The 20,217-nt window shown below is 38.2% G+C and overlaps 1 protein-coding gene and 1 pseudogene across 14 annotated transcripts in view; one reads left to right on the top strand and one right to left on the bottom strand.

The window, feature by feature from the left end:
• ANKS1B (ankyrin repeat and sterile alpha motif domain containing 1B) overlaps positions 1-20,217 on the top strand; it is a 1,295,786-nt gene that overhangs the window by 1,216,315 nt on the left and 59,254 nt on the right. For 6 of the 14 annotated variants that reach the window (XM_050749329.1, XM_050749328.1, XM_050749327.1 and 3 more), the window contains 2 exons: positions 11,545-11,673; positions 13,967-14,038. In XM_050749329.1, the coding sequence (XP_050605286.1) occupies positions 11,545-11,673; positions 13,967-14,038 (201 nt within the window). Of the gene's footprint in view, positions 1-4,772; positions 4,848-11,544; positions 11,674-13,966; positions 14,235-20,217 lie in introns of those variants that run through there. The other 8 variants (XM_050749335.1, XM_050749323.1, XM_050749331.1 and 5 more) reach the window with 4 other exon arrangements.
• LOC126931290 (probable ribosome biogenesis protein RLP24) lies at positions 18,093-18,585 on the bottom strand (annotated as a pseudogene).

Here is a 20,217-nt window from a genome sequence, read left to right as displayed (position 1 = left end):
CACCCTAGCCTGGGCAACAGAGCAGAGACTCTGTGTCAAAAAATATAAAATAATAATTTTCACAACTCAAACACAATTAACTGCTTTTAGTTTAAACTCTTTTAAATTCTGACTTTTTACCATTTGCACTGACAGGATGACAGTCATGCATAACCTAATGATGGGGATACATTCTGAGAAATGCATTGTTAGGTGATTTCGTCATGTAAACGTCATAGTGTGTATTTACCTAATGTGAGATGGTGTCACCTACTACACAGCTAGGCTGTCTATGATCTAGCCTATTGCTCCTACTAACCTGTACGGCATGTTACTGTGCTGAATACTGTAGGTGATTGTAACACAATGGGGAGTATTTGTGTATCTAAACATACCTAAATCTGGCTCTAGCTTTACTTCTTCCAACCCCCACAAAAGGTACAGTAAAAATATGGTATTGTAGTCTTATGAGACCCCTGTAGCATATGCAGTCTGTCATTAACTGAAACATCGTTATATTGTGCATGACGGTATTAGAAATTATAGAGGTTTTACTTTCTCTAAATTTAAAACATAGCTTATAAATAGAAAATATTTATTATAGCATCTAAAAAATTTACATAAGCCATATGTGAACTCTCAGTGCATATGACTAGGGGTGGGTTCTTTAGTCTTCATTGAGAAAAATTTTATATGATTTTTTTTAATGAAGTAAGTATGGCATGGGATCCTCTTTTCCCTTCTTAACTCTGGTAAATTTCTGTGAGTAGCGAAAGATCTATTCACTATTGGAAGGTCTATCCCCAGGATGCTAAGTGAGAATTTTCCTGTACATACTAAGTAAGCACTGCATGCTCTAAAAAGAAAGCTGTCAATCATGGAGCCAGACACCTACTTTGGGGTTTACAAGGAGGCAGTGTGAATCCTGCCTCAAAAAAGATCCAAGTAAGTGATCTTATTTGAATAAAGTTACTGAATCAGTCTCTTGTTCCCGGTCAGCTACGTGTCCACATAGGCGGGACGTTAGTTAGTGCTGGAGAAGGACAGAGAATTGTCTGAGTCCTGTGGAAAGAACTAAGGCTTTTCCTCCTTTCCCATGAGAGAGGAGACAGAGTGCATTCCCATGCTCTCCAGTCCTGGTGAGAAGGGGTTCAGGAGGAGTGTACATCTGGCTTGGGGGTGCCTGCTAGGAGGGAAAACTGGCCTTGGTATCCGTAACTGGACTTCTGGCAGGCAGGTCACATAGCACCTACAGAGCTGACACAGAGAGTCCTGGGGAGAGATGCCCTGGCAGAGAGGGGGAGTGTTCACAGAGCAGCCCGCCCTTCTACTGTTCTGTGTGACAAGGATGTGTCCATGTCATGTGGGCCACATGGCTGTGCAGAAGGGGGCTGAGGTTATGTTTGTCCCCCTGGGTTCCCCTCAAAGGGCATATATGTGTCCTAGGAGGGCTGAGTGGGAGTTGGAAGAAGTCAAGCTAGAGCCAGATTTCTGCCACCAGGAACTGTGCAGTGGGGGGAACTGCCCTCTACCCTAGAAGAGCCCTCCAAAGAACTCACATGGGGACACAGGAAAACCTAGGTTGGAGCAGCTGCTAAGCAGAGCACATGGGAGACTATGTTAACGTTAGCTGAACGGCAGTAGCGGCTGCCAGAGAAACAGCCAGACAAGAAAGGGACCTCGTCCTTTTCCTGTTTCTTCCTCCCCAACTAAACACATGAACTAGGTAGAGCTTGGGGCAGGGAACATCCGAGGTAGACCATGACACCTGCCCTCTCCTAGGAGAAGTCAAAGTGCAGACCAAGCTTCTCTTACCCACCCCGGGCTTTTTAAGCCCCAAGACTGGCACATGATGAGGGAGGGAAAAGTTTGAATCAGATATGAGTTTGGATTTCATACAAAATGGAGTCTTCATGACTCAAAGTGACCAGGAAGTTACGCAGTCTGCCCAAAAGGTTGAATGGCCTGGTGCCCATCAGGCAGGCAGACTGGGCATGGCCCCTTTGGGAGTAACTAAAATAACCTAAAACAACTTTTTGGTGTTTGAACCCCAGTACAGTTAAGACTGTTCCATGAACGGATTGCATTTAGATATACTCGTGTTAACTTAAATATATATATATGAATTTAGTAAAGGAGAGGAGACTTTATTTCTTCTAAAGGTTACAGCCTGCAAGGTAGCCCTCCCACAGGCTGGGAAGCACCTCCAACCAAGACCCCAGAGACAGGTTCTTCAAAGGGGAAGGGCTTAGAGTAGAAGATTTACGCTGAACAGGTTAGCTAAATGCGTATATTCAACGTGTTACAAGAGCTGTGAATATTCATGAAGGTAGTCCTGACACACGTGTATTCAACAAACATGCATGTAACATGTGACCTATGTTCACTTTGGGTTGGAGACTTAACATGTAGATGTATTACAGTTAGCCCTATACATCAGAAGGGCTTTTCAGGACATGAAGGCACACAAGTGTGCAATCTCTGTAGACCAACCAGAACTAGTCCACGGTCCGTGATCTTATTTGGATAAAGTTACTGAATCAATCACTTGTCCAGCTGTAGTTATGGTTGGTGGAGCAGGGGCTGAGGCCCAGTCAGCATCTGGTGGAGCTGCAAATTGTTTAAATATTGCTTCTCTTAAGGCCAGTGCCTGTTTAGCTGCTAGACAAAAAGAAAAAGCTTGTGGCAGTTGGAACGTAGTTTATTCTTTAGGTGTAGGGGTGCGTGATTTAACCTTTGCCTGGCGTGGCCTTGGGTCCTGTTGATAATTCAGTATCTTATTGCCACAAGGAGACTGTTCTGTCACTCTTATGATCTCTATTTTAACATTAATTCCTACCAGTTGTTTTGTCTAAATCATGAAAGAAAGGAGGTATAATGAGGCTTGTCTCACCTCCCATCCCATCATGGTCAGAAACTCAATTTTAAGGTTTTTCTGGGGTCCCCTTGGCAGTCTATGAGGGGGCTTAGAATTTTATTTTTAGTTTCTATTCATTTCAGGGTCAGTAGAACCAGGCTGTATATAGCTAGAGCGACCCTCTGCCTTCTGGTGACATCAGTACCAGGCTCACACTCCTTCTTGGCCATCCCAGTAGGCTGACATATTGTGCCACTCACCTGTGTGACCTGAGCAAGCCACTTCACCTCTTTAAATGTCTGTGTCTTCATCTATCAGATGACAGGTGGTCTCTGGACTATTTAGCACTGGAAGTGCTAGAAGCACTTCTAGCATTAGATTAACACGAGAAATGTATGAAAGTTGTAGAAGATGTGATTTGCGTAAAGAATTCGCTCAGGAGTGGATGAGGATGCCACTTAAGATGATAGTCCAGCTAAAGCATGGAGTTAGTACATTCAAATCAGATGACAGCTCTTGGAGACAAGGCCAACAGAGTGGATGGGTCCAAGACTGAATTCGCTAGAAAGGTAAGAAGAGGAAGAACCCCCTATGGGTGTATAAAATAGCATGGAGTTTAGAGAGGGAACTGAGGATAGCAGAGCTGGTTTAAGTGAAAGGTGTTTGGAAGTGCCTTTGGACAGACCCTGGGGATCTAACTTCCTGAACAGAAGGCCATCTTCCTGACGGTCCATCCCTAGCCAGCCTCTGGTTAACAGAAGACATGGAAAGCAAAGGTGTAGGAGTGTATGGAGATGCAGTTGTAACTAGAGAGAGAGGTATTAAATTGCTGGTGAGCATTTCTGGGGTGAGGAAACTTTTAGCTAGGGATAAGCTTTCTTTTCTATCACTTGTTTGCTGATGATACAGTTCTTTGCTGGGTCTCTTAACCATATTGTGGTTATGTGCTTGCCTTCTTCCTTCAGTGATCTTTGTACGGGCTGTTTGTGAATGCTGAAGATGCTCAGAGCTTGCTGAATAAGTTTACATGCTCTGCCATTTTCTGTGATTTAATTTCACAGTGTGTTTTAGAAAGATGAAATTTGGGAACAGAACTTGGGATAGTCGAGCCAAGAGCTCAGTCGGTCTATTTGAAGATTTCTGCTCTAACTCCTGGGAAGGGATGCTGGTTGGTTTGGTGTTTGGTTCTGAGCAAACATTACTACTTTATCTTATTAATGGTGTGCGGGAGAGCCAGAATCATGGAGCTGAATCATTAGACTCACAACTGCTATTCCCAAGGGTTTCTGCTTGAGGAACAGAACTGAATTTCCCTGACTTCAGTTCTTCCCTGCCCCAGCCTCCTTCCTGCCACCTCCTTCACTCCTCCAGTGCTGGGTAGCAAGCTGACACGTCTTCCTTCGTTAACTACAGAGTTTTGCCCATAAGAACTCTGGAGGCATAAATGTCTTCTAGGTTTATCAAATAGAGCAATGACCAAATCAGGAAAAGTCATTTTATTACACTGTTTACTCTTGGTCATTGAAGATAAGAAAATAAAAATGTTGGACCTGTATTAAAGGTTTTTTCTTGTTTTTCTTGAAGTTGATAAAAATATTTATCCTCTGAAAGTAGTGACCTGAAGGGGGAAGGTATTTCTGGTTTTCCGGCAAATATAAAATACAGTTTGCTTTTTTCTAAGGCATGAATTTATTGGTAACTTTCCTTGCATAAATGCATAAATGATTTTTTTCGGTCAACTCAAAATGTTTTAAAGCAAAAAGAATGACTTGGAAGTCAATTATTAAACCTTGAGCACCCTAAAACATTTTTTGAGGTTTTTTTTAATGTGATTCTTTGCATTTTGTTATTTTCCTCTTTTCCTTCCTGGATGCTACCTTGGTAGCTACCATGTTTTAAATATTGACAAGATAAGATAGTTTTCTGTTTATATCAGCAGTCGTCTGTCTGTGAAATATGGACGAATCAGAACGCAGGATTTCCTTTCTCAGCGATCCATCAGGTTCATAATGTAAGGTTACAAATGGTTCTTTTCTTCTCCTGAACTTGCGCTATGTACTGTGTTGCACAGTGTTGTCAACAGCTATAGGTACTGTGTCCTGGTAATGCAGAAAATTTGTAATGTCTGGTGACTCTGAGACTCTTTGTCTATTATACTTCATTTACTGTGCCTTGTGATGAGTTGATGTGCAAACATTGTCCTAAAAAAGAAACATACTTGGTTTTAAAGTCTATGGTTAAAATATGTCCCATGTGAGTTTTGGCTTTCATTCCAGGCGTCTGTGTTAACTTGCTTTTACAGGAAAAAGAAATGGGTAAATTGATATATATATACACACATGTATATATCAGCATTATTCCTCCCCATTTTGTACTTCCCCATATTCATGGACTCTCCAACCCTTTGTGTCTAATGATTCTCAAAGATTCATGTGCTTTACTTGTGAGAAATTTCTGAGTATGATTTGCATGTTATTCTGTATATATTTGATGCAAATGTGGGGGGAGGCGAGCTGGGAGAGGCACGGTTACAGCTACAAAGTGGTTCTCAGCCTTTTTCCATTTGACAGTACTGAATTGATCTTTGCAAATTGTATGAAATTGTGACCCATTTTACTCTGAGCTGTGTAATTTTCAAATGTTCATATTTCACCTTTGCATACTTTAGAAAAAGTTTATTTCTATTTGGAAAATAAACATTTAAATGTTTGGGGTTTTATGTTCTGTATTTTAAAATACTGTTCTATTTGCACACCCTTTCGAATTTCTCCCATTGGATAGCCTGCTGTCTGAGAAGTTGAGACACTTGGTTGAGAATCACTGAGCAGAATTCTTGGGGCGGCATGTGAAGGGATGCCACAGGCATTTTTGTGAAGTGCCTTTTGGGATGCTGCATCAGGCACATATGTCCTCCTATGCATGGGACTTCTGGCTCTTGAGGACCGTGGTGTCTATACATTGCCTGGTACTGGTGTTCACGTGACCCAGCAGTTCCTCTTGAACTCATAAATGCTAATCAGAGCTTTTATGTGTTCATAAGTGGCCATCTCTGCTCTTTTTCATCTAAAGGAACAAATTCAGTATAACCAACTGCATTTGATCAAACTAGCATTCTTCATTCTTGAAGATTTTTTGAAAGAATAACTACAACATCCTGCTTTCATATGTGTGTGAATGTTTATAGGAAGCCTTTTCCTTACATTCACATTCAAATATATGTATGCATATTTATAAGCATAGAGCTGTGTATAGCATTCTTCAAAGCCTTAGAGATTACAGAAAGTAAATGTAATCACATGTATCTTATGTAGGTTTGGGTAGCCCATCTCTGAAATTTGTCAGAATCATTGAAAGTAAAACCTTAAAACGATAATTGTCCTTTAAAATCATTTTAGTTTTTCATTAAGTGTTCTGAAGAAATTGAGAATAATGTTTGTTAATATTCAGATCTAAATTTACAAGCAAGTAGGTGGGAGCAGTCCTCATAGAAAAGATTTTAAAGGTTCTATTTTTAAAAATCAATTAAATCCTAATTTTAAAAATTTTTAAAGAATAATACAAGGCTTGGAAAATGCCATACTTTTCTATTAATGTTAGAAAACTAAGTTGTAAGCATGGCTTTTAATTATCTACTGACATCCTTAGGAAACTTTTTCCTTAAGAAGAAAATAACGTAAAGGCCTAGTCCAGTGGCTCATGCCTATAATCTAAGCACTTTGGGAGGCCGAGGCGGGTAGATCACTTGAGGCCAGGAGTTCGAGACCAGCCTGGCCAACATGGTGAAACCCTGTTTCTACTAAATATACAAAAGTTAGCCAGGTGTGGTGGCATATGCCTATAATCGCAGCCACTTGGGAGACTGAGGCAGGAGGATCACTGGAACCTAGGAAGTGGAGGTTGCAGTGAGCCCAGATTGTGCCATCGCACTCCAACCTGGGTGACAAGAGACTCCATCTCGGAAAAAAAAAAAAAGACAGAAAATAACATAGAGAAGGTTTTTCCTTTGTGTTCTCAGAGCATATAGAATATGTAATATTCAGTTTCCCTTTTGGAGGGAGAGAGCTACCTGATACGATTTGTTTTAGAATTTGCCATAGGCATCCAGTGCATGTGAACTTAAAATTTGCAGCTATTTACCAGCTGTTGAAATAATGCAAAGTTTAAAAGCTACAATTTGGAATCTGCCATCCAGTAAAAATCTCTCTATAGACTTTTGTGACGTTTTTTGTTTTTTAACTAAATTCCATTGATGCTTTTGTATTTTTCAGTTGTTGGTATAAGAGAATGTTTAATTTAATTACATTATATTAGATGTGGTCCAATTATAGTCCTTCAAACTCACCCAGACTATGAATTTGTAGCTGGCAGTTGCAAACACGTGTTAAACAGAATCAATTCTCCATTTAAAATTCTAATCTCAAATTGTTTTTTTCTTTATGTTAACAGTTTAGTTTTTATTTGAGTTTGAAGAAGAGAGCTAATGATGTACATTTTCCTCTGTTTAATTGATGTTCTTTAGTGTGCTTATTAAAAAAAAAGAAAAGGCCTTAAGCATACATCTAAAAAATAATAATAAATACCAAATAAATGAAGTTTTAAGCCATGACAAAATTCTTGGCATATTAAGATCATTCAAATACATGAACCTAAAGGAAAGATTTTCTGTAAATATTTTAAGTGCCAAAGGGATAGCCTGAAGACATTTATTAGGAGTACCTTGAATCATTTTAATTTCTCATTTATAATTACTTAAGGAATCCTTTCAAAGACTACTGTGTCAATAATAATTCAAAATATGACAGAATTCTACCCTAAACTTTTCCTACTTCATTTTGTTATTCTGATTAAATATTGTATTGTTAGCTGTGTTTAGGTCTACTTTTCATCAAAGATAAGCTTTGATTATAAACCATTATTGAGGCCAAAGACTTCTTAGGTCTGTTATTTAATATTTAATAAGCATTCTTAAGTGGAATATTACTAAATTTAAAAATATTTGCCTAAGGAGATGCAAGTATTATGTAGACATGAATGTACTAGTCGACAAGACCCAACACTAGGTTTTAAAGTTCAAAATGATTTTATGTATGAGGCAAAAATCTTTATTTCTTTTTCGACCTCTTCTTCCGTTCCATATAGTAACTACTCTACCTAATTCCTCCATAGCTCATTCCTGCTGTAATTCAGCCTCCAGGAGGGTTGAGACCTAAGGCACCCTTGTTCTCTGAACTCTTTTGTTCTTACTGGCAGTCAACCAGGTAAAGCTGAATCCCAGCCAAGGGCCAAGGTCATACCTGTCCTTTACAACAGTGTAATGTTAAGTCCAGTTGTTGGAGTCCATCCATTCCCATTAAATTAATTCCAAAAAGAAGAATTAACATCTACAAATTGAGTCCTCTAAATATTTTTAGATCTAAGTTTAAAAAAAAAAAAATAGGCAGGGGCAGGGAGAGAAGTTGATTAATTTCCAGGCAGAAAAGAAATTATTTTCTAATAAATTCAATCTTAAGAACACTTTTCCTTCTGTTTCAAAACGAATTTCTGGAAATAGCACTAAATATGATAAAATTCAGTGTCTCTTTCCAGAAAGGTAGATTCAGTCCCCATAGGGAATTTAACAATATTTGAACTGAAGCAATGTTTGAAGGCCACAAAGAAAATGAAATAAGGATTATATTTCTTTTCCTTGTAATTATCTCCCACCTCAGCACCTAGGGAAGATCCTATCAGATCACTCTCAATTCAAAGCAAGTGGTTTGTGATTTTTGGACAAAGTGGAGTCATAGGAGAGCAGATGATGGCGCTGTCTAAACAGATTTAAGTGAATGTTCCACTAATTTCTTCAAGTGGTTATCAAATAAGGGATTTCAGTGATTTCCAGACCGAGATTGGAATGTATGTGCCGGGGCTTGTTATTCCCACAGTGGCTGCTACAACTTATGTGGATGATGTAAATATTTGGATCAGCATTTGGCTGTGGCTCTGGCTTTAAATGTATGGAACTCACATTAAAGTTTAATTATAAAAGTGTGTGAGTTAATTGAACAATTAGAGAATGAGTTTGCATATGATTTGCATGCTTAATGTACTAACACGTGAAATGTTTTCATAACCCTAGCTTCCCCCAACTCATTCTCACCCCTAGTCCTATTCCCAGCCCTGGCCCTGCAACTCATGGCACCACCAGCTCATGCCATGTTCAGACTTTTTTGAAAACTGCCTGTTGAGCTTGGCCAAGGTCTACCTCTGCTGAACTGTAATAGGGTTCACATGAAGATCTGATGCTTGGTTTGAGTTGTCACATCAGCAGACACTGGATCAAAGGATCTTTGGAAGCCAACCAGATCCTCCTTTTTCATCATTCCACGGAGTTGCATGCAAACTTCTGTTGTTTTGTTAACAGTGTTACCTGTGACTTAAATGTACAATACCTGTTTGCCATGTTGTTGTTGCTTTACCGAGGGAGCGGGAGAAGGAGGGAGAAGTTTAACGGGGGAGATTAGAGGATGATTTGCTAGATTTGGGTAAAGCTTTTGTTTGAGGACCCATAGCTGCATGTTTCCAGAGTTTTAAGCTATCATCACTTAAAAGTGATTATACTCAGCTTCAAAATGATATTGAAATCCACATACCCTATATTTTGAATTTTATACTAGTTTTTTGTAAGTTACAGCCAGATGAAATAAAGACCAGAGAATAAAGAGCCAGCCATTTGAGAAAGAAGGAAAAGAAAAAAATCAAAATAAGAAGGCAAAGAAAAACTTAATCTAGTTTTAGAATTTCAGTCAGTTATCACTTATACAAACTAAAAATTCATATAAATATAAAAGAAAAACTCAAGAATGAGTCAGGAATGGATAATAAAACAGATAAAAATGCTAAAGTTAATATTGCAAGTAAAGTCTTAACAATGCCAACAGACAATATACATGTAACAAAATTTCACATATACCCCATAAATGTGTACAAAAATAAAAAATACCAACAGATAGGGAATAGGAGGATTAAGCAATGTAAAAGTAAATCAGCAACCAAAACCAAACTAATGGAGAAAGTGGCTGAGAACAGAACAGGAGAGAAGAGCCGAAGAAGTTCCAACTGGTCACACACTAACTACAGTGAGAAGCCAAGGAAATAGCGTGATGCTCACTTTCTCTTCCTCCAATTCGAAGTGACCCATCTCAAGGAGAAAAGCTTCAGGCACTCCACTGCTATTAAAAAATAAAAATAAAAAATAAAAGCCTGCGGCGTTACTGAAGTCCTCTAGAAAGGGCTTTTTATCATTGGCAGCTACTTCATATGCCACCTAATGTAAGTCCAAACTGCACAAAGAAAATTGGAGAGCTAGTTCTCCCCAAAATATGCACCCTGTGTATGCCATTCCTAGAGAACTGTGGGTCTTAATCTTTTGGGGTTTCTAGATTCTTTCAAAGAATTTAATGAAGCAGAGAACTTCCTTTCTCTCCCAAAACATACACCTGCATCCAAAATTTTGCATTCTTGTCCTAGACTCCTTAAAAATTCTCCTTAAGAAATCCCACAGTGTGTCAACACACTTTCTAGCACTTCTGTGGAACTTGTTCTCTAACTAAGGTTTTATTTGGTTTTGGAGTTTATGAGACCTTTTAATACTCTTCCAACTCCTGAGAAAAGTAATTTCTTATAGTTCTATATGTAGCCAAATCTAGGTTAGATGAGAGTAACTCTAGAAATCTGCCTATTTAGTTTTAGTTATGTCCATTTGAGAGCAAAGAGCTGAGTTTTGAAAAATCCAAATCTTTCCCAGGAGAAAGAGTAAGAAATATCTCATGTGTAGTATGTAAATCAGAGTAGAGCCCAGAAAATACCTGCCAACACTGGCCTTTGACTTTATAGATGCTCACATTAAGCTATTATAGTGATGAAACAGGTTGAGGCTAACCTTATGGAAAATGATAAATGAAATGATGGGAGGTCCTCTTGTTTTAGGTCTGTATTATATGATAGACCATCATTTGGGAATGTGCTTGTATTTGTGAATCAAAATCCTCAAAGTACATGCATATGTACGGGTGACCAAACTTGGCATTTCACTGTTTAGTCTTCATTGGTACATTAAGTTTTCTGAGAAAAGTAGCTGAATACATCTGAGACAATCACAGCATCATTAAATCAGTGCAGTTGAATTCAGACGAGAGAAACTCGTTGTCACCCATTAGTAAATTTTTAAATTTTGTTTAGCATCATGCTTACACTACCATTTCTCCAGAGATCTAAAATTATTCAAAGTGGCTAGTACATGTCATATTTGGGAACTGAAATTTATAGAACCGTGTGTTCTGAATGTGAAAGCAATTCAAACTAAAAATTTCAGTCAAGTTAAAAACAGAAAATTCTTTCAAAGATTGTATGTCCTTTGCTGTTGTGATGGAAAACTGTGATTAGTAAATCATTTATGAATATCTTCATGTTTTTTTTTAAAGTGACTTAGCTTAGGGTGTCATTCTAAAAATAAAATAATTCAACTCCACACCTCAAAAATTAACTCAGCCTTGAGAAATATGCTAATACGTATAAACATGTAATAACCAAAGTATTTATATTCACATAAGACACCCAAATGCATTGGCACATTCACAGCACATGTGTATAAGGTGAGCTCAGGGTAGCTATAGGGAATGAACTTTGCTGACTGCTCATATTGCCTCTAGAATAAATGTCATTTTCAGACAGGAGACTGGGGAGAACCTTCCATTACCTTGCGACCTCCGAATGAAGCCACAGCCTCCACTCCGGTACAGTACTGGCAGCATCACCCAGAGAAGCTTATCTTCCAGTCATGTGATTACAAAGCTTTTGTAAGTTACCCTCAATTCAGTATTTAGGCCCAAGTGGAGATAGGGGGTATGTTTTCGGCTTGTTTGCCATTTATATTGAAAATATACCAAAATATCCATATCCATCACTGAAATTTTTAAAGTGTTTTTCTCTTCACTTTTTCTTAAAGTAGCCTTCTATCCAAAGAGAAAGTCCAAATAACTAGAGCTTAAAAACCTTTTTAATCTTGTAAGTTTAAGGTCTGTTGTGACCTCTTCTATAGTTGTATATTTTTAAATGAATGTGATAACGTACAATCTTAAAATGGAAATGAGTGTGAATATGGCACATATATACATCTCTGCTCACTCACCAAACATTGGGTCTGCCACTTTATGTAAATACTAGATTCTTTTCACAGTCATCAATAGGATTATACTATTTTTCTTTCTTAGTAGTTGTTAGTTTTTTAAAAGAGAGGAAATAATTATACTTAGCTGAGAAATGTAATAGGAACAGCTACATGTTCAAAAGATACTGTAGGTTTGGGGTCAGGTGGTGGTTGTCATGACAACAGCAGAAAAAGTGGCTGAACCTTCAGCAGTGCATTGAAACTGCCTTCCAGGCCGGGCACGGTGGCTCAAGCCTGTAATCCCAGCACTTTGGGAGGCCGAGACGGGCGGATCACGAGGTCAGGAGATCGAGACCATCCTGGCTAACACGGTGAAACCCCGTCTCTACTAAAAAATACAAAAAGCTAGCCGGGCGAGGTGGTGGGCGCCTGTAGTCCCAGCTACTCGGGAGGCTGAGGCAGGAGAATGGCGGGAACCCGGGAGGCGGAGCTTGTAGTGAGCTGAGATCCGGCCACTGCACTCCAGCCCGGGCGACAGAGCGAGACTCCGTCTCAAAAAAAAAAAAAAAGAAAAGAAACTGCCTCCCAAAAAGAAATATTTCAATCAGGCAAACTTCCCTGATAACTTAAAAGATAAGGATTTTACCAAAGGATAATAAATTTCACCTTCATTTGATTAAGATGGACATTGTGGTTATCTCATAGCAATTGAGTTTCTTTTTGTTTTTTTTGGTTTTTTTTTTTTTTTTTTCATTTTCTGCTTTCTGCCCCTCTTTTACTGCTTACTTATATTGCAGCTTTGGATTTCTTTCAATGGTATTGCCCAAAACTGTAGGATTGAAATGGCTCCTCCCTCCAAAACTCCCTCCAAACCCCAAGTCCCTGAGCCTTTCTGAACATGCCTTTCTCCAAGGCCCTGACGACACCCTCTCCTGTTGTGCCCTCTCACGTCTTCTTCAAGTCAGGGATTTCCCTAGTCCACAAGAGTGGTTCCCATGCCCGTCTCTGCAAAGTACTAGGATGTCTCCAGTCTTGTCAGGAAGTGTCCATCAAATATCTTCTAAAATAATTATTGTAATTCATTTTTTAAAAAATCATATATAGAGCTCTTTGGGGATGTGAGGAAAGGGCAAGGGGTGGAGGAATGACAAAAGGGAAAACCCCTACTAAAGCTTCAAAAGGTTGAAGAGGAGTCAATTGATAGAAAGGCAAATCAGACATTTTGTTTGAAACCATTTGGCCCCAGCCAGAAGCTGGAGTATGGGGGGCATTTTGTACCAGGATGATACAGTATGGGATCTGGTCTTCTAACAGCAAAGTGGTTGGCAATTCTTGGGAGACTTTGTCATCCTTCTAGCTCTATTCAGCCCTCCAGGTGGCACTTTGCACCGGGAACCCAGCTCTCTTCCCCTGTGAAACAACTGAGAATGCCTCTCTCCCTCCCCCTACCCTCCCATTCCGTTTTCAGGTGGATCAACCATAGGGCACACAGCTGTGAATGAAAAAGGTCCAAAACTGCATCTCTGCCTAAAAGCCTAACATTAATTACCTATGCAGCAGAATAAGCCCAAATGGGGGACATGTTGCTTAGCTTCTCAGCTGTCTCATGCAACCCTGTAATTACAGAGATAGTAGTGTGATTTATTTTTGCAGACATTGCTGCCTGAAAAAAGGGGAAAACATTTTTAGATGCCCCCATTTTGCAGTTAAATATGATTTGAAAGACGGCATCTTTAGAAGATGCTGCAGTTTCATTATAAAGAGCAATTACAGCCCCCAGAACTTATGGTTAATTCTGCTGCATTTTCTCTATGAATGCATTTATTTGTTAGGATTAGTTACTGTCAGTTTTTTAAAGTTATGCAACAACTTACAGCCAGGAAACCTAGCCAGTAATACTTCCACAATTTGCTTTTAAAACGTTGCTCATATTTATATTTCATTTCATAAATCATTGAATTTTTTTTTTTTTTGTATTTTAGTATTTAGGTTCTATGCTGATAAAAGAGCTTAGGGGGACAGAGTCAACCCAAGATGCTTGTGCAAAAATGCGGGTAAGTCTGCCAAATTACTTTATTTCTAGTAGCTGAAATACTAAATAGCGGGTATGGATACAAATTGCCACCTTTCAAATTACTATTTTCTTCATCTGTTGGTCTGCTGAATCACACTGGTATTACATAAAAAGGTGCTCTCACTTTCTGCATGTTTAGACTTGAACTTATCTCACTATAGTTTGAGTTAATGTCTATTTGCTATATTTGTACTATGTTATATTTGTTCTTAGTTATTTTTAAAGATTTAAAATTGTATCATTTTTGAGATTAGAAAAATGATCTTTATTACAAGAAAAGGTTTTAAGCACTCACTCGATAGTCTGAGAATATTTACTGAAAAGACCACCAATTAACTAAAATTATCAAAAGCAGAAGAATTAGGAGCATATTATATAAAGCTAATATTCTTTATGCAATTTCTTATCAGTTTTTTTAAAATTTAAGAAAAATATTCAACTTCGAGTGGAATGAACTATTTAAGTGCATATGTTGACCAAAAATGGCAATTCCAGGCCGAGCACAGTGGCTCACGTCTGTAATCCCAGCACTTCGGGAGGTCAAGGCAGGTGGATCACCTGAGATCAGGAGTTCAAGACCAGCCTGGCCAACATGGCAAAACCCCTTCTCTACTAAAAATACAAAAATTAGCCAGGCATGGTGGTGCGCACCTGTAATCCCAGCTACTTGGGAGGTTGAGGCAGGAGAATCACTTGAACCTGAAGGCAGAGGTTGCAGTGAGCTGAAATCGTGCCATTGTGCTCCAGCCTGGGTGACAAGAGTGAAACTCTGTCACACACACACAAAAAATGGCTATTCCAAATATCTGTGATTAGTGGCTGCTTGATTCCTAGGTGTCTATTTTAGCCAAAGCAACTCTAACTCATATTGCAGACCCACCTTTTCCTTTTGTGTGTCCTTTGTTCTTGCTTCCTCCATAGCAGGTGTATAGAGGCTATGGTGGTATCTGAGTAACTGCACAAATCAAGAATATCAGACTTACTCAATATAGCATCTAACTAAAGTCAAATTTAAGGTCATTAGTAAGTGGAATGCTAACTTTTATTTACGGCCAATATACCTTGTTGTTTATTTTATATGAGCAGCTTTTGGTGGAAAATAATTTAAGAGCATATAATTACACTGAAACAGCTATGAAGGTAAACATGAAATATCCATTTGTTTATGGAAAGCTAAATATGTGTGAATCTTCATGAAATTGAGACTTCAATATGTAATCACTAATATTTTGATCAATTAATAGCAAAAAAGACTGAAATAGTTATCCTTCTATTTAATATAGAGTTATACAGTACTTAAATTATCAGTACCAGTGAATTTTTAACTTAGGTACTGTGTTGAGATGAAAAAAAGCTTCTGTATGTGTCAGAAACTCTTAAGTTCTAGTTCTATTGCTGCTTATTTGCCTTAGGAGTCACTTGTTATTCATAAAAATAATATGATAGCTACTAACATTCACTGAGTCCTTACAGTGTCCCTTAGTACAATTATTGTCCCCATTTTACAGATGAAGAAATGGAGGCTTACAGAGGTTGAATAACTTACTCAAGGTCACACGGGGAATAACTTGCCAATCTGAGACTGGAACTCAGGTCTGTCTGACTCCAGAGCCCAGGCTTTTAACCACTACATTCTCCTGCTTCCCCGATCCTCTGTTTTCTTACATATAAAATGAGAACATTAGACTAGATGCACTTTAGAGTTCTCCCTGGTTTTATAATTCTGGAAATCTTATATTCTAAATATTTATCTGACCAAATTTGTGTCACCAATGAACAATAAGAAAAAGGGAAAGTTTTCATTCATCAAGCCTCATAATAATTTTGGAAATATTCATGAACATGTCTAATAAATTAATTTGGCGTCTCTGATTTAATACTCTTAACTAAATTACCTGAGTCCAGCTACTCCGGTGTCATAATCAGCATCAATATTGCCTAGTGCATGCAGCATCATTTAAAATATACCAGATCTATGATTTGAATCTCAGTCAATTTCATGAAATTGAGTGGATCTGAAATTACATCCTGATAGCAATAGAAAAGCCATTTTAGTAGTCTCAGTAGAGAATAATTTAGTTAAATACTCGTCTGTTGCTTAAAATGAAACTTAGAAAAAAACATATATTTAGAAGCCATTCTTCTGTTTTGGGGGACATTTTTCTGGTTTGCTGCTCTTGGTGCTTACGTAGTTTACATGAAAACAGAAACTTCATTACTTCTCGGACTATCATAAACCCTTATTTCCAATCTGGATTAAATAAGTCTCAGTTCTTGATAAAGTAGCTAAGGTTGCATTCACTACATTTCACCAGAGTCTTTCAAAACCAGAAGCGTAGGGTTGATCTGCTATCTGGAGCTATTCTATTATGAATTAGAACTTCCACCAACTATAAATGATGTTGATCTCAACTTGCAGCTAATTTTCAGTTTGAACCCCAAGTTGCTGTTTTCTCTGATCTCAGCATGGTGACATTTCAGCCAAAAGTCCCAGTTCAATCAGAACTCCCCATGAAAACTTCTTTAGGACACAGATGATCTAAAAAGTTGATTCATGGTAATATTATTAGACCAAAGTATTGTAGATTAAGAGTTACCTGTTCATTCTTTTAATTGAAAAAAAAAAAAAGATGTTTTCTGTTCAAAGTATGCATTTTAGCCAAAATTAAAATGTCTCTCCCAGTAATTAGTAAATCAGTGTGATTCCCAATTCTGATAAATGTTTCCTTAAATGTACTATGTTAACGAAGATGACTAAAATCCACTGAGTTCACAATCTAGTAGAGAAAACCAACATGTGAACATTTAATTACCCCCAAAGTGATAGAAGTATTACCATAGAGGCATTTTCAAGTTGCCATCAGCCTAAGGGATCATAATAGATGATCTTAAAAATGACATGTACTTATACCCTCCTAAAATCAGTTTATTAGGGCTAATAACAGGTAACAGTGGAGAGCTGTACACCCTGCCCTGCACAACTGAATTATGTGCATTAGTTCATTCAGTCCATGAAGTACATATTGCCATTGCTTCCACTTTACATATGGGAAAACAAAGGCGAAGAGAAGTTAAGTCACTTACCCAAGGTCACACAGACAGCAAGTGGCAGAGCCAGGATTTGAAACCAGGCAGTCCACTCCACTACCCACACTGTGAATCCAGAGACTGGACTGCCTCTCCAATGTGCCAGGAACATTCATTGTCCTGGTTTTTTTTTTTTTTTTTTTCCACTTTTTAAATGGTTTTATGTGCAAATAATAAACAGATGTTGTACCCATAAATTCTACTTTCCAAAAACAGGAGCTTTTTAAAAGAAAACCACATAATAACTTTTAAAAGGCACTGGGGTTCCTCTGCTTCTAGATCATTGCTAGGCTAGAAAAATAAAGTTTGTTCTACCAGGAATCACAAGTTAGAACTGAGTGTTCTCCAGAGTGGAAATTCTAGAGTGTAGTGTCATTTCAAGCAAAGATTATTCAGTTCTCATCCCCAACATCCACAACTACCACAACTAAACCAGCTCAAAACAGTCCAGCATAATTAGGCTTCATCAAACAATGTCATTATGCTCTTCTAAGATGCAAATAAAGCAAAACAGGAAATTCTAAAATCAAAATAATAGTTGACACTGTCATACAAATTGTTAGTTCCTTGTTGTATCCTCCCTTCTATAACATTAATAAAGGGAATATTTTACTGCAAAGAATATTTTATTTTATACATCACTAGCCATGAATTTTTCCCATTAGTTATTATACAAATGCTGCCTAGTGCCATTATCCAAATAGTATAACCATTTTACATCCACAATTCATTTCTATAGTTATAAGTAGAATTTTCATGATTTAACACTGAGTTGCAATCTAACATCCATAATATATGATGTGTTGTAGATGGCAATGTAGGAAAAATATATTTTAATCACTTTTCATTTAAGTGACCTTATGTAAAAAATAAACTAATAATTTAGCAGCTTCAAGTCTCCAAAGGGTGTTTTCAAATGTACATAAAGGAAATGGTTACAGAGATTTTTAAGAAGCATCTTCCATGTCCACATCCTCTTGTAGCTGCTGTACCATGTTCTCTTCCAGCTGCTTCCCTTTGCCGGCAAGAGGGGCTTGGATAACATGGATGTTTTGCTTGACTTCTTTGATACCCTGAACTTTCTGTAGCTCTTTATTTTTCTTCAATCTGTTCATTATACATTTAGCTTGGTGTTTCTGTTTGATCTCTTCAGTCTTCTTCATTACATCAGTAGTTTTATTTCATAGCTCTCGCTGGTGTTTGATAGGTTCATTTCTACATTTTTCAAATTCAAATGAATTATCCACTGTAAGCCCTTTACCAGCAGCTTTCCAGAATGCTTTGGTCCACCTAACTTTGTGAGGATTGCACTTCTTTTTAAAGTTTTTAATGACATTTAGATTTACAAAATCTGAACACCTTGCAATCATTGCAGATGAACATTGTGCCATGGCCAGGGTGGATGGGCCCCAAACAGAAATAACACTTCTCGATACACATGTTGAACCCCCGTGGGTCCCCATCGACCAAACGCCAAGCTTGAGAGGAAGTCTTTTCTTTGAGACAGAGTTTCGCTCATGTCACCCGGGCTGGAATGCAATGGTACAATCTCGGCTCACTGCAACCTCTGCCTCCTGGGTTTAAGCAATTCTCCTGCCTCAGCCTCCCCAGTAGCTGGGATTACAGGCACCCGTCACCATGCCTGACTAATTTTTGCATTTTTAATAGAGACAGGGTTTCACCATGTTGGCCAGGCTGGTCTCAAACTCCTGACCTCAAGTGATCCACCCGCCTCAGCCTCCCAAAGTGCTGGGATTACAGGTGTGAGCCACCGCACCTGGCTGAGAGTTACCTCTTTTAAATAATGTGTCCACAGGACTGGATTTTACAGAGCCATAAGTATATTGCTTTGACTTTTCAGTGGGTTGGTTTGTTGCTGTTCTTATGTTGGTATGAATAGCTCCCACTTCAAAGGTTCCAAGACGTACAGTTTTTGGTGAAGTGAAGGATTTGCTCTGGCCAGCTGAGGCCCTACTCTTCAATTTTGCCTCCCTAGGTTTACCCATACCCCATCCCCCAACCCTGAATTTTGCCCCAGGGTTTAATTTTCACTAATATACCGTAATGCATCACTTCCCTAATTAAATATACAGTTAGGAAACATCTGTTACTGTAAGAGGTAAGCCATTATATTCAATTTAATACTCTCTGCAGTCTTACTCTCTCTAATCCCGTCGTTGATGGTTAGTATCATTCACAGGTGTTTGTTCTCAAGGAAATTTCTCTTAAAAAGAAATAAAAATAGGATTATTTGCTGTTTTGCTATTGCATTGTTTGGGTCCCTTATAAATTCTGGATATTAATCCTTGTCAGATGTGCAGCTTGCAGATATTTTCTCCCGTTCTCTAAGATGTCTCGTCTGCTGTTGTTGTTTCCTATGCTGTGCAGAAAGCTTTTAGTTTGATGTAATCCCATGTGTCTATTTTTGCTTTTGTTGCCTGTGCTTTTGGAGTCATATCCAAAAAATTCTTTCCCAGTCCAATATTATGACATGTTTCTCCAGCATTTTCTTCTAGTAGTTTCAGGCCTTATATTTAAGTCTTTAATCCATTTTGAGTTGACAAATAATCTACTTAAAAATGGACAAAAGACCAGAACAGACATTTATCAAAAGAAGACTTACAAATGGCCAAAAAGTATATGAAAAAATGCTCAATATCATTAATCAGTAGGGAAATGCAAAGCAAATTCAAAGCGAATCATTAGGGAAGTGCAAAGCAAAAACTACATCTTATTCCATTTAGAATGGCTATTATCAAAAAGACAAAAGATAACAAATGTTGGTGAGAATGTGGAGAAAAGAGAACCCTTGTACATTGTTGGTGGGAATATAAATTAGTAGAGCCATGATGGAAACAGTATGGCGGCTTCTCAAAAAATTATAAAGAGAACTACTATATTATCCAGCAATCCCAGTATTAGGTATATATCCAAAGGAAATGAAATCAGTATGTTGATATCTGCACTTCCATGTTTACTCTAGCACTATTCACAACGGCCAAGATGTGGATCCAAGCTAAGTGTCTATTTAAAATTAAGTGTCCATCAACAGATGAATGGGTAAAGAAAATG

Source organism: Macaca thibetana, chromosome 11 (assembly GCF_024542745.1).
Source record: "Macaca thibetana thibetana isolate TM-01 chromosome 11, ASM2454274v1, whole genome shotgun sequence".
Lineage (NCBI taxonomy): Eukaryota > Metazoa > Chordata > Mammalia > Primates > Cercopithecidae > Macaca > Macaca thibetana.
This window is presented reverse-complemented; position numbering and strand designations above follow the sequence as displayed.